The following is a 13,153-nucleotide window of genomic DNA, read 5'->3' as shown; positions in this document are numbered from 1 at the left end:
TATTATTTCCCACAAACTTTGCTTTTGTGACCAGGACAGTGATATTTTGAAATATACCTATTTTCGATTAGAAAACCTGTGCATTTGTGTCTTTCGTTCACATAAAGTCCTGGTCACAAAACTAAGGTTTGTGGGGAATAATAGCCATTTTCTATACTTATTAGGCAAAAGCAATTAAAAAATAACACTTATTACCCAGGAACAAAAATTGTGTTACATAGTGTAATGATAGTTGTTTACAATGGTAATGTATGTATGTTGAATGGTGATATTAAGAAGCGATGATAAAGTGATTAGCACCGCACCGCGCTACGAACCTGGGAGAGACCCAAGTTTTATTCCCACTCAGAGCCACCACCAATGCCGGTGATGATCATCTGAACCCTTCTTGGGCATTCTCAAAGTCGCCTCAGCCTCAAATGAGTACCTTGCCTGGTGTGTATTAAACATCAGTACTGGGGAGATAAAAGCGGCTGGGCGTAGTGCTGGCCACCCACACCCTCGTGTGTTGTGCTGGCCTCATAGGTGCTATTCGTTAACAGAACTTGTCTTGTCGCAACAGCCTGTGTGGATTATAAGGGGGTGGGGGGAGCTTTGTCTTGTGATATTGAAACTACTGGTGTTTTATCAGCGGTGGCCAACCCATAAGCGTGGAGGGTACGCATGCTTAATGCGCCATTGGTGGCGGATGCTTGAACACGGCTTAGTTACGCAGAACCGTATACCGTCATTGGCAAAACGGTTATAAGTAATATTATACGTGGATAATCGAAACCGTGATTGGCAAGGGATTGCTGTATATATGAATGTGTACAGTTGATCATCGATTATTCAGCATGCGATTATACGGCTTCCAACATTATTCGATGGTCCTGGACTGATCCTGAGAAAGCGGGAAAACCGCTCTAAAGGCTGTTAATGAGTCCAGCGATCGGCACCATATGCGTGACAAAAAAAAATATATGCTGGATTTCAGGATCAAATATTATTTGCAGTACATTATACACTTCATACAAAAACGTAGAAAATTAAAATACTACACGTACGTACATTTTTCATGACTAATAACTCCAACAATAAAAACAGAAAATAAACAGTGCGATACGGCTAAAAGTGCATGTTATTCACTGGTCTAAAGGCTGAATCGGCCCGGCGATCGTCAAACACGTGTTGTTGAAACAAAAGTGTACGCACATGACCCATGCAGAGTCTTAGAGATTGGAGTGTTATGGTACAGTAAACACGGTAACTTTTTCCAGGATGATATTTATTCGTGTCTATTTATGTTGTTTATTTTAGCCAATTTCACGTAGTAAACAAATAAAAAACATACACAACACCTAAAACATGATGTTATCCAAGAATGTCCAAAAATAAGCTTTTAAAAATAACGTTTAGTGATTATCTAGCGTTTTTTTTTATCCAGCGCCCCCTTACCACCGAAGTATATATTGACAGTTTTTGGCACAACACGGGACACATTCATTATTCTTCGCTACTACTGTGATAGCGTATTCGACGTTATGCCCCTTTGATAGAGCTACATGTGGTGGATTAAAGAGCTGCATGCGGCTTTGGAGACGCCAGTTCACCTTCACTGTTCCATATGATGATGATGATGTTGATCATAATGTATGTGATACGGGTGATCCTGGATCACAGTGCTGATGCTGATGATGCTGTTGTGACTGTGCAGACTGTCAGATCGAGCGCTGCATGAAAGAGAAGAAGAAATGTGAAGAGAAACTGAATAAATACCTCTCTGAGGAGGAGAGTGAGTGCAGCAATCGAGCAGTAACCACTAACCCTTAATCCTAACTAATAACCCACTAACCCTAACCACTATCCCGAACAGATAATAACTAACCATTACCACAAACCTATAATCGTTAACCAAGAACATTAAATCCAACCGTTAACCCCTAACCCCTATCCTGTAAACCGAACAGTTAACCCATAACTATTAACCACTAACCTTAACCCCAACTGTTAACCACTAACCATAGCCCCAATCGTTAACCACTATCCCATAACTGTTAACTATGAACCCATAACCATTAACGAATAACTATAACTGTTTAACCACTAACTGTTAACCACGAACCTTAACCATCAACCACTAACTCTTAAGAGCTAACCCGAACCATTAACCACGACCCCCCACCATTAGCCACAAACTCTAGCCCCTACACTCATCTTTAACTCCTACCCCTGACTGCTAACACTCAGCTTTCATCCCAACTCTAATATCTCTCCCCGAACACTAATCTCTTAATAGGTGGGAGTACCCACATTTCCCTCCACTCATCAAACTCACTGTGATTTTAGCTGTGATCGGGCTGAGTGTGGCCGGCATGGGTACAGTGAGGTTCCTATAATTAAAGACTCGGATTTAGTAGGGTTCATATCATTAGGACGTGGGTTCAGTGAAGTTCTTAACATTAGGATGATATATTATCTTCTTCTTCTTCCAGCGACAAGGCAAGTATGTGCAAATCACCCTTCAAGTTTAAGTCTGTGAGCCATGCAATAGCTTCAGGAGTAGCCACGACTAATACTGCTCAGTCCGCCGGAGAGAGCTGGCGTAGGATGCAGATCTTCACAATACAAGGTTTCATTGTTTGGTTATGATGCCCGCAGTCACACTTTGTGGGTTGTCTCATTCTCCACTTGTGGAGGGAGGTGTGGCGCAGCGACCATCCGCTGTTCTGAAGCGGTTGATGGAGCACCATAGTTTTCTTGGTGGCAGATGGTCGCCTTCGTGACCCACCTGTTAAGTGCCTCATTGCACGACGGATACCATCATTTTGGCCTTTTATCAATTTCAACTGTGTAAATCACGTCCAAAAAACGGTCTTTTAATGGGCAAATTATCGTTATTTGGCTGCGTTTTTGTCATTAAGGACGTGGATTTTGTGGGGTGTATTTTATTAAGGACATGGATTTTGTGGGGTAGCCCCCCACGTTGTATGCAGGAAGCACATGTTCACCTTGCGGGGTTGATGCACGGCCCCTGCCGGGCCTCGTGTCTCTGTTCCCTCCCACAGAATGTGAGGGCGATGCATTCAACGATGTGGATATGAATTGCTTGCTGAAGTTCCGCACATCATTGGACCAACTCACAGGTGCAGAGATACAAGGAGCAGGCGCTAGCAATGCTGTATAGTAGCACAGTATCTGTCTTGTGTAGTAGGACAGTGTCCATCTTGTGTAGTAGGGCTGTGTTCATTTTGTGTAGGAGGGCAGTGTCCGTCTTGTTAAACATAAGGCCATGTTAATTCAGCCATGAACAGTGTGTTGTATGGTTTCCACCTGCGCCGTGTATCTGTGATGTTGTGCTTGCGTGTGTGTGTGTGCGTGCATGCATGCGTACGTTGTTCTCGTGAGTGAGAAATCGCTTACATATGAATGTAAACAGCAATACTGGGGAAACCAAGGTAGCTGGGCAGGCATAATTCTAGCCACACCACCCCCTTCATGTGCCTTCCCGGCCCCCATTAAGTGCTGATGCTAGCGGACAGCAATTGCCTCACACAAACTGTTAGAGGCTACATGGGGGAGTTTTGTCTCTGTCTCTGTGTGGATCTAGACAGAGACAAGCTGGTCTCAACCGCCCCTACGATATCATGGACATTTACACACAGTAACCCTGCGTAATTTCTGTAGTAGGGATTAAAAAACGGGACATATCTAATAATTATTATAATTTACTGGTTCATCCAGGAAAACCAAAATGAGTAGGATTATTTTTTAGGAGGGTCCTGCGGTTCTGCATTGGGTTTTAATTCTAATATTTTTCCAACCAATCGATTATCAGTTGTGTTTACTATTCATATGGGGGGTGAAAGGGAGTTGCACACGGATAAAACTCATGGTGATAAGGGTGATGATGTTGTTGTCGGGGTTTGCAGAGTGCAAGAGGGACGGGTATCTGCTGAACAGGACAGTCTGCTTCAAGGAGGAGTGGTCGCGTAGAATTACTGCTTATGGTCAGAACCCCTAAAATTAACCCCTTAACTCAACCCCTAATCTTTGACCGTTACCCCTAATCTCTAACCCCTACCCATAATCTCTAACCCCTACCGCTAATCTCTAACCCCTACCTCTAATCTCTAACCTCTAACCTCTAACCCCTAATCTCTAACCCCTACCCCTGATCTCTAACCCCTAACCTCTAACCCCTACCCCTAACCTCTAACCCCTACCCCTAACCTCTAACCCCTAACCGCTACCCCTAATCTCTAACCCCTACCACTAACCTATAACCCCTACCACTAATCTCTAACCCCTACCACTAATCTATAACCCCTACCACTAATCTCCAACCCCTACCACTAATCTCTAACCCCTACCACTAATATCTAACCACTAACACGGTGTTGGTCTCCTTGATTCTGCCAGCCACAAGCGAGCTCAAGGCATTCAAGATCTCCTCTAAGGCTCAACGTGAGTGGTGGTGATGGTGGTGCACGACAATGGCCATCGCTAGCTCTCACCCACACACATACATTCCACCATCACCATATTGCAAGCACCTATGAAGGCTGGTACGGCACACGAGGGGGTGGGTGGCCTGCACTACGCCCAGCCTACCTGGTGGCGATGTTTACACACCACACCAGGTAGTTATTTGAGGCTAAGTCGACATAGGGGAGGCCCAGGACCAGTTCAGATAATCGTAAACGGTGTTGACCATGAGCGGGAATTGAACTCGGGTGGCCGAGTTCGTGGTGCAGTGCGTTAACTGCGATCATTTATCATCTCTAACTCTCACCTGCACAAACACATTGCACAATCACCACCAACTGTTCCAAACCACATATAAACTAAACTAATGAAGGCCAACTGAGCTATATAGCTCTTTTTCTGAAGTGCCATGGCCACGAATGATAGCTCAACAAAGAGGTGTGTTATGTGGAAATGGATAGCAGCTAAATACCTATTCTTAGGTTTTTTCGGTAAAGTCACGTGACTTTACCGGTAAAGTCACGTGACTTTACAAAAAAAAACCTAAGGATATGAATCATTGCAGTCACGAAAGCTTCAAATCTAGAATCAGCTAAATACTCTAAATGGATATTTCTAAATCGGGAGGGAACAACCAGCGGACCCAGAGAAAACTCCACGCGACTATGGGGAGAACAGGCATACTCCAATACCAATGTTGGGCCAATGTTGGGCCAACGTTGGGGCAACGGTTCCAACAATTTGCTCACTGATCGCACGGCTTGAAACTGACCAATCTGTCTCTTCTCCCCACGCCTCCATCCCCGGGGAACTCAGAGTGTGCATACAACAAGTGCTTCGACAACGTGAAGACCTGCCTGCACGAGCATCACACCGAGCTAGCCGTCAACCCAGGTAGAGGGGAACCCTCTCTCTATATCTCTCCCTCCACCACCACCACTGCCACAATCACCGCCACCATCACCTCCAGCACCACCACTGCCACCACTATCACAATAGCCAACATCACAACCCCAAGCACCTATCAAAGGCCGCCACTGCACATGAGTGGGAGGGTGACCAGCACCACGCCCGACCGCCTTTGTCTCCCCAATGGCGATGTTTAATACACACCATACCAGGTACTTATGTGAGGCTGAGTCGCCCTAAGGAAGGTCCAGGACCGATTCAGGTAATCTCACTGGTGATGGCCGTGAGTGGGATTTGAACTCGGGTCATTGGGTTCATAGCTCAGCGTGCTAACTCCCCACACTCATAACCTATACCAACACCTGCCATTCGCCACTAAGTGATGGTGACGTGACCATTGTGCCTGTGCGAGGCCAACTGCACTTGGAGGCCACGTGAGGTTTTTAAGGCTTGCTGACAGGTGATGGAACAGACCCAGGTTCCATGGGTTGACTGACTTGAGATGACTGGCAGATGCGCCCCCTACTGTGCCGTCTGATCACTCCAGCCCAGGTGTCTGCGTCATGACCCACTTGGAAATTAAAGTAACCCAACAGGTTGACTATCAAGAGGAGACACTTTAACTAGCACTTGGGACGGTCTTGTTTGCATCCCTTCACTAATATTAATCTTCGGCGGGGGGCGTAAGCAACCACCACAACCATTCCTCCCCCATACACGGACACGACTACACGTACGCAGATACACAAACACATAGGCGCGAAGACACAAAAAATACATGGATACAAATATCCCAGATACTGTAACACTACTGCCACCGCTGCCACCAATATCGCAGCCACCGCCCCCACTATCATCACCAACCAGTCAACCCGCAACAACATGCAAACAACGGTTGTGACGTCGTACGCAGCAACGGCATGCGACACAGAGTGGGGAAGATGGAGTAGCAGGGGGTGCGTGGTTTGTGGAGGGCGGCGGGATAGTGAGGTGTGAGGTATGAGAGGGAGGAGTGGCGTCGGTATCAGATGTCATAACCCGACTACTCGGAAACTCTGTGTTCGAGCGGGTGACCATGGACTGTGTCTCTCTCCTCCACAGCCTCGAAGCGTCGGTTCGAGTTGGACCACTGCGCCTACGTGGCCGTCGACTTCCCCCACGGTGAGACTCTCCGTCTTTGTGGCTTGCTCCTCCCTTGCCTTGCGCTAATAAAGACTTCACTGCAGTCATCAATGATTCTCGCTTTAACATGTACTGATTTTTCGCTTTAACATTTGAACCTCATGGCGGGACCCCGGGGTCCCATAAGCCCCCGGCTCTCACGCAAACAATTATAATGTAAACAAAAACTTTGCTCTTTTTCAGCAATGGGTTTGAAGGATGGTGGCAAGTGTTGTCTTGTTGAACTGTGCCTTTAAAACTGAAAACTACTTCCTGCAGTACCTCTATTTAAATACACTATCGAAAAAATAATTTACACCCCTCTGTCAATCATTTTGTTTTTCAGTGTGGATTTGTGAACGCACTTTGTAAACAGTACGTAAAATAGTACGCGTTTTCAAAGTGCTGTTCATATTTTAACAAGCGTTTATACCAATGTTACTCTGCAGAGTAGTGGGTCACCACTCCTCTTATCCGCATTGATACGAGCAGTATGTGGGGATTATGGCTTAACCGCAAAAAAAAACTATCTGCACAGATGCATACGGATAAGAGAAGTATTATCAAACAGGAATAATTTACGGTGCAACGCATCTCATATGTTAAACATCTGCAGATAATAGGATTGTCATCGATTGATCCTGGCTGCAGAGATTGGTAGGTCACAATAATGAAGATAAGAGAGCAGTTTCACTGTATTATGCATACCGTTATGACAAATAAAGGACTTAAGTCGTGTAGGTAGTTTGAGCAGCTTTAGTTAAGACTTATGATCCTGCCCAAACCCGAGCATGGAGTGCATTCGCTTGTTCAGCTCTTCTGTGCATTCGTCCTCAATGCGCTAGGATGACATAACAACAGAATGATCCACGCCAGGTGGTTTTCGGCGTTTATGTGCGCGGTGGGACAGAGTCGCCAAAAATAAATAAGTTAATTACGATTTGGACTTTCGTTTATTCTAGACGCCGGGGTCCCCGCCATGAGGTTCATTTACTGATTATCGATGTATCAATGATGTGTAATAAAGTCAGCTATCACTATTCAGATCTCACCGCAATTAAGAAAATTATGCATGAGTTAGGAAAGAAGCACTCTGAATCCTGCTTAATCTAAACTCCTATAATATCAAAAAATTGCAATCACAGTACCCATGCAAATATACTTACTCGTCAATCCATACTAAATGCTCATAAAAGCAGCTGCTATGCTGCGCACATGTGGGTTGTCTGCACGTCAGTCTCGATCTGCAGCTGGAGCATGCTACGGCCACGGTAGCCCAGCACGCTGCCTGGCAGCAGCCTTGGAAGTGATTTGGTGTGCGACCACCGTAGTTGTACACTCTCTAGAGGTCCCACGCTGTGCAGTAGCCTGCACGTGACTCCGCTCAGACTCCGAGCCTCTTCACCTCATACAATGTCAGTCACATGACAACAAACTATTTTTCCAGCTTATAGCTTGGACAATATTTCATGCACACTCGATATTTGTGTATAACTCAAGTCTTAACTTGGAAAAGTTGCTTTATACTACCATGGACGTTCTTCCAACAATTCCCTGATACCTCTTAGCTTATCACAGTATTATATAGAAAATTCCTTCGCACAACAATAGCATGAGGAATTCTGTATAAGGTTCCTTGCTAACAAATATTCTTCTCAACATTTTTCCTCAACCACGTAACTTATCACACCTCTTAGCTTAGTAGAGCACAAGTGCTTGAAATCCTTGACTCTGCAAGTGACTCAAAATTTAGAAAAATTTAAAATTAAACATTCAGCGATCCTTAGAGTCTGACTTAGCAGGAACTCAACTCTATTGCCAGTCACGAGGGCAAATCTCGGAGTCTGCCTTTACAAAGAATATGATTTTTGTATACTGTTATGTAGGAATGTTTTGCTTATTTCATTAATTCATTGTGACACATCAAAAATCCATAGCTCCTCCGACCTATGAATATGTGGTGCATCCATCGGGTCAGCCTTAATTCATCCCTGGTTCTGACTGCAGGCATCCTGGCACCCGATGTTATAAGCTCTATTATACTCCCTCCCTCCAGAGGTCATCCCAAGATTTGTGTGGACACAGACCCACTTAATTGCTCCTAGATGTGGTCTGTGTGTGTGTATCTGTAGCCATGTGTTTGTTGTGAAACGGGCGTTCCTCTCTAGGTGTTCGTGTATTGGTTCATCCCTTCTCCGAGTGAGCCCGGTTTGCCGAGTTTTTCGGACTTTCGGTATGTAGGGATTGCGCATATGTCTACGAGAAGCATTGGCATTAAAAATAGGCAATATGACTTTTAATATAAATGTTTGGTTAAAGGCATATATACAACAGTAACCAGTGGGTAAACAGAGATAAATAGATATGCCAGGGGCCATTTTGTTTGATGCAGTGGCCATTTTGTGTAGGGTATTGGAGTTCAAAACTATTTTTTTATTTGACCAGGTAAGGCTCACTGAGCTATGTAGCTCTTTTTCAGAAGCGACCTAGCCACAAATGATAGCTCATTGAACTGCCTTATGTGAAAATGTTTAGCAGCCAATTACTTTAGGTGCATGTTGATTCTAAATGTGGAGAGAAAAACTGGAGGAACCGGAGAAAAATCCACACGACCACGAGGAGAGAGACGAAAAATTCCAAATATACAGGTTTCAGGGTCGTAATTGGACCCACGACCTCCTTTATACCAGGAAAGGGAGTCAACATCTCGCCACCGTGGCGCCCATCTTGTTTGATGCAGTGCAGTGGCCATTTTGTGTAGGACATTGGCCATCTTTTGCAAAGTCGGTTTGTTGTCTGTTGTTTCAGAGTGCGAGAACATAATCAGCATCGCAGGATGTGCGGACAGCATTGCATTGTGCATCAAAAACCATTATGACTACACCTTAATAGGTGAGTGGAGAGAGGGAGAGTCGCTCGTCACTTGAAAATTAGTTTTGACAGGTTGCTGAGCTAGTTCTGACTTTAAATGTCATGTTATTGCTGTGGAGGCAGGAGTTAGTGTTGGTGGATCACACACAGATGGGTTTGAAACTCCCTTCCCGTGGGTGGGTGTCAACGAAGAACCATACACTGGCTCTGCTAGAAGAAGTTTGCAAAAAAAAGTGCATGGATTAATCTTCTGTTCCAGCTCACTCCCTTCTACCCATGGGTGGGCATCGAGGGGGAGCTGTACCCCTGAGTGTGCCAGGAGAAGGCACACTCACTCGCAAAGTGTGTGGATGAATCTCCATCTGTTCCATCTGTGTGCGATAGAGTGTTGCCCCCCCCCCCTCTCACATGCGTGGGTTATTGCCGGGCTTTCATATATAAGGTGTTATCAACCAGTTATGAAAGAGGGGATGGGGTTGGCTGGGTTGGGTTGGCTGCTGCCTTCTGCTACTCCTCTGTGGTTTCTCCCCACTTATATCCCTCTCTCTCTCTTTGAGAGCAATGAGTGAATACTTCACGAGGGCAGCGAGTTACATATTCAAATTATTTTCATCAATAACTTCAATAATTCGTTAAATTATGAATGCCGTGGAATCACGAATCCATCACAAACACCTCTTTTTGTCCCTCTCCTCCCCCACTGCCTGTGCAACAGCGATCATTGGAGGAGTGGTGGTCGCGGTGGTGGTGGTGGTGGCAGTGGTGGTGGCTATCTTGTACAAGTTCAGAGAAGAAATCAGTATGGCCACTCCACGTGCTCTACCACTCAGATTCTGGCGCAAAACATTGCAATTACGATATTGGCGCGTGTGCATGCGTATATATGCGTATATGCGTATTTGCGTATGTACATGTGTATGCATGATTCTGTGTATGTGCGTGTGTGCGTGTCAGTGTGTACACATGTGTGCGTGCATGTACACGTGTGCGTGTGTGTGCGCTTAGCACGCATTCCTAGCTACTGCATATCCAAACAGCTTCCATAGCTGAATAGTGGGGGCTAAAAAAGTGTAGCACGAGAAGGATATGGAGCTGAGTTAATTCGCTAATGACTGGTACCAGCAGTGTCAAGATCGGCTTCTGTGGACGAGGTTCGTGAAAAATTATTTTGGGAGTTTTTGCTGAAGGGCGACTGCCTCCAACGGAGGGCAGAGGAACGATGCTCACAACAATAAGTGGAGCACGGCTAACACGCAGAAAGTTGGCACAGTAAGGGGCACAGATGGTGCATCTGCCACTCATCTCAGTCAGTCAACCCATGACACCTGGTTCTGTCCTGTGACCTGCTACCAGCTGGGCTTCGACATTTCCCGTGGCCTCAAAATGCACCTGGCCTGGCAAAAATGCCGTGATGACATCACCGCCACTTCGTGGCGATTGGCCGGTATTGTTGTTGTGGGGAGTGGTAGTACAAACCCAGCGAACCAAGTTCTATTCCCGCTCATGGCCACAACACCAGTGGCGATTTTCTGAATCGGGCCTGAGCCTTCCTTTAACCTCAAATTAGTAACAGAACCAAGGCAACCGAACAAAACTAAAGAGAGAAGGCCATTTTAAAGAGATTGGTTTTCAAAGCAGACTTAAATATATCTACCAACTCAGATTCTGTGATTTCAAGTGGTGTGGAGTTCCATTGTTTGGGTGACATACTAACACAAGCCCATTCACCTAAAAAGTGCAACCTAGACCTGCAAGTGCTGAGCAGTATTTTCCTATTGGAATATATACATTTATTAGTTCCTGCAAATAATGTAGGGTGAGCCCATTTAAAGCCTCATAAGATAATAGGATAATCTTAAAATCCAATAGGAATTTGACTGGTAGCCAATGAAGAGATGAAAGGACTGTTGTAATGTGCTCACAGAATGGTGTAAATGTTGTTGTGACATCGCGGATGTCACTGTGTGGTGTCCCTAGAGAAGCACAGCATGCAATGCACTTACATCGTGGACATCACGTATGTAGTGAAATTGTGGATGTCACTGGGTAATGCCGGCGCTTGCGAGGCACGGCGTGCAATGTATTGCCATCGCGGCAACCCCGTATATGTGGGTGTAGTACCAGCCCTTTTTTAAATTGGATGACAGCAGCCATCTTAAAATGTCTGAAACTGTGCTGGTATTGAGGGACCTGTTGAGAAGATTGAGGATAAACGGCCTCAGTATAGCAGAATGGTCCCGTAACAGCCTTGAAGGGACAGCTGGTGGGTCGAGAGATAGCAAACAAAGAGATGAGTTCCGCTGTTGAAATTGCGGGAAACTTGGACAAAATGTGCCCTGGAACTGAGCCGGAGGCAAGTACTGTAAGTAAGGGAACAGTGGGAAAAGACTCTAATTTAGTTAATTTAAATTATATATTATATTTCAATTATCTGATACAGAAATCAGCGGAAGAGTGGCAGACTACATTTGGTTACTTATTAAAAAGTTGACTGAGACAGGAAAATTATGTCTGAGGATTGTTATCACTATTTGGAATGCCACCAATAATGCAGAACGATTTAGCCAAGGCGATGTTGTTATGATGGGTACAAAGTTGTTCTTTGATGAATCGTGAAGCTGGACTTTTTCCAAGATCGTTCTGCTTCATGGACAGATTTTGCACCCTCAATTCTGAAGTGTACCATGGCGAAGGTCAATGGGAAGATATCCAACGGGTTCGGAGGGATTCCTGTTACTCCCTTCAATACATTGTACTTTGTGTTTTGTACTGGGCTCTCATTGAAAATAATGAAATCAACTTTTTTTTTACGTCGCTGATCTTCTTTCGTAGGGTATGAAAGCAACAGTTTGTATAGATGATGTCATAGTTGAATGTTAAGGTCCTTCAACCAAACCAAGGCAGCAAAAGATGCTGTATAGATTGCAGCGATAACGCCAGGGTGTACGCGAATGGCGCAGCTCATTGGTGATTTTTTTGATGTTTTGGGATTTACCACAATTGCAGTTTGGTGATTCTTTGATTTTCCATTTGTGGAACAACGTGTTATGACGCGCATCTCCCGTGATGTGTCCGAGCGCGGTTCAGTGTGGGGTCCACAGCCATCATGAGAGAGAGAGAATCCCGGCACTTCCATGGTCGGGTCTTCAACGGTTTTTTATTTGCCACGTCCATAGCCGCATATGCGGACACAGGACAAACGAATAACCCACGTGATACGCTTCATGTAGTTCATTATGTGTGTTATGTTACATGTGTCATGCTAGATGCATTATGTTATTGATATCAAGTTGTTTTTGTCGTTATCTTTCAGCCGCATGCATTCCTCCATTGAGAGATCGCCTCGGTGAGTACCCACAACAACCACAACAGCTTCCAACCACAACCACGGTGTTAGTCTTACTGCAGTGTCACGCGGGGAGGCAGGGCGGTGGTAAGGTGGTGACACTCGTGCGACCTGGCAGCAAGAAGCGAGGGGTCTGGGTTCGAGTCCCCTCTTGGGAGCCACTTTCTGTGTGGGGTTTCGTGTCATCTCAGGGTGGGTCTACAGAGCGACGGAGTGAGTGTGTTAATTGGTGGAGTGTGGATGTTCTCTCCCCTGTTCTGCATACGTTTTCGCCAGGGTTCCCTGCTTTCCTCCTCCCATAGCATAGTGTATAGTCTTGTAGTGTATAGTAGTGTAGTATGTATATATGCTGAATATTCGCACTGTATGTAGCCAAACGTGCTAATCGAAGGTTCAGGG

At 45.3% G+C, this 13,153-nt stretch overlaps 1 protein-coding gene across 1 annotated transcript; it reads left to right on the top strand.

Annotated features, from left to right (window-relative positions):
• The first annotated feature begins 1,701 nt into the window (after positions 1 to 1,701).
• LOC144947429 (uncharacterized) lies at positions 1,702 to 10,454 on the top strand. Its single transcript, XM_078876676.1, has 8 exons — positions 1,702 to 1,774; positions 3,048 to 3,125; positions 3,912 to 3,989; positions 4,402 to 4,446; positions 5,284 to 5,361; positions 6,478 to 6,537; positions 9,346 to 9,429; positions 10,414 to 10,454. Exons 1-8 carry the CDS (start codon positions 1,717 to 1,719, stop codon positions 10,452 to 10,454), a joined length of 522 nt encoding a protein of 173 aa, XP_078732802.1. The 5' UTR covers positions 1,702 to 1,716.
• Positions 10,455 to 13,153: the final 2,699 nt, after the last annotated feature.

The sequence above is a fragment of the Lampetra fluviatilis genome, chromosome 45, assembly GCF_964198595.1.
Source record: "Lampetra fluviatilis chromosome 45, kcLamFluv1.1, whole genome shotgun sequence".
Classification (NCBI taxonomy): domain Eukaryota; kingdom Metazoa; phylum Chordata; class Hyperoartia; order Petromyzontiformes; family Petromyzontidae; genus Lampetra; species Lampetra fluviatilis.
The sequence above is the reverse complement of the archived record's forward strand: the minus strand, read 5'-3'. Positions and strand labels throughout refer to the sequence as shown.

Excerpts from the sequence above, each read along its gene's own strand:
- LOC144947429 (XM_078876676.1), top strand. The coding sequence starts at position 1,717 with ATGAAAGAGAAGAAGAAATGTGAAGAGAAACTGAATAAATACCTCTCT. Across the intron at positions 1,775-3,047 it reads ATACCTCTCTGAGGAGGAGA|AATGTGAGGGCGATGCATTC; the intron begins GTGAGTGCAGCA and ends TCCCTCCCACAG. Across the intron at positions 6,538-9,345 it reads GGCCGTCGACTTCCCCCACG|AGTGCGAGAACATAATCAGC; the intron begins GTGAGACTCTCC and ends CTGTTGTTTCAG.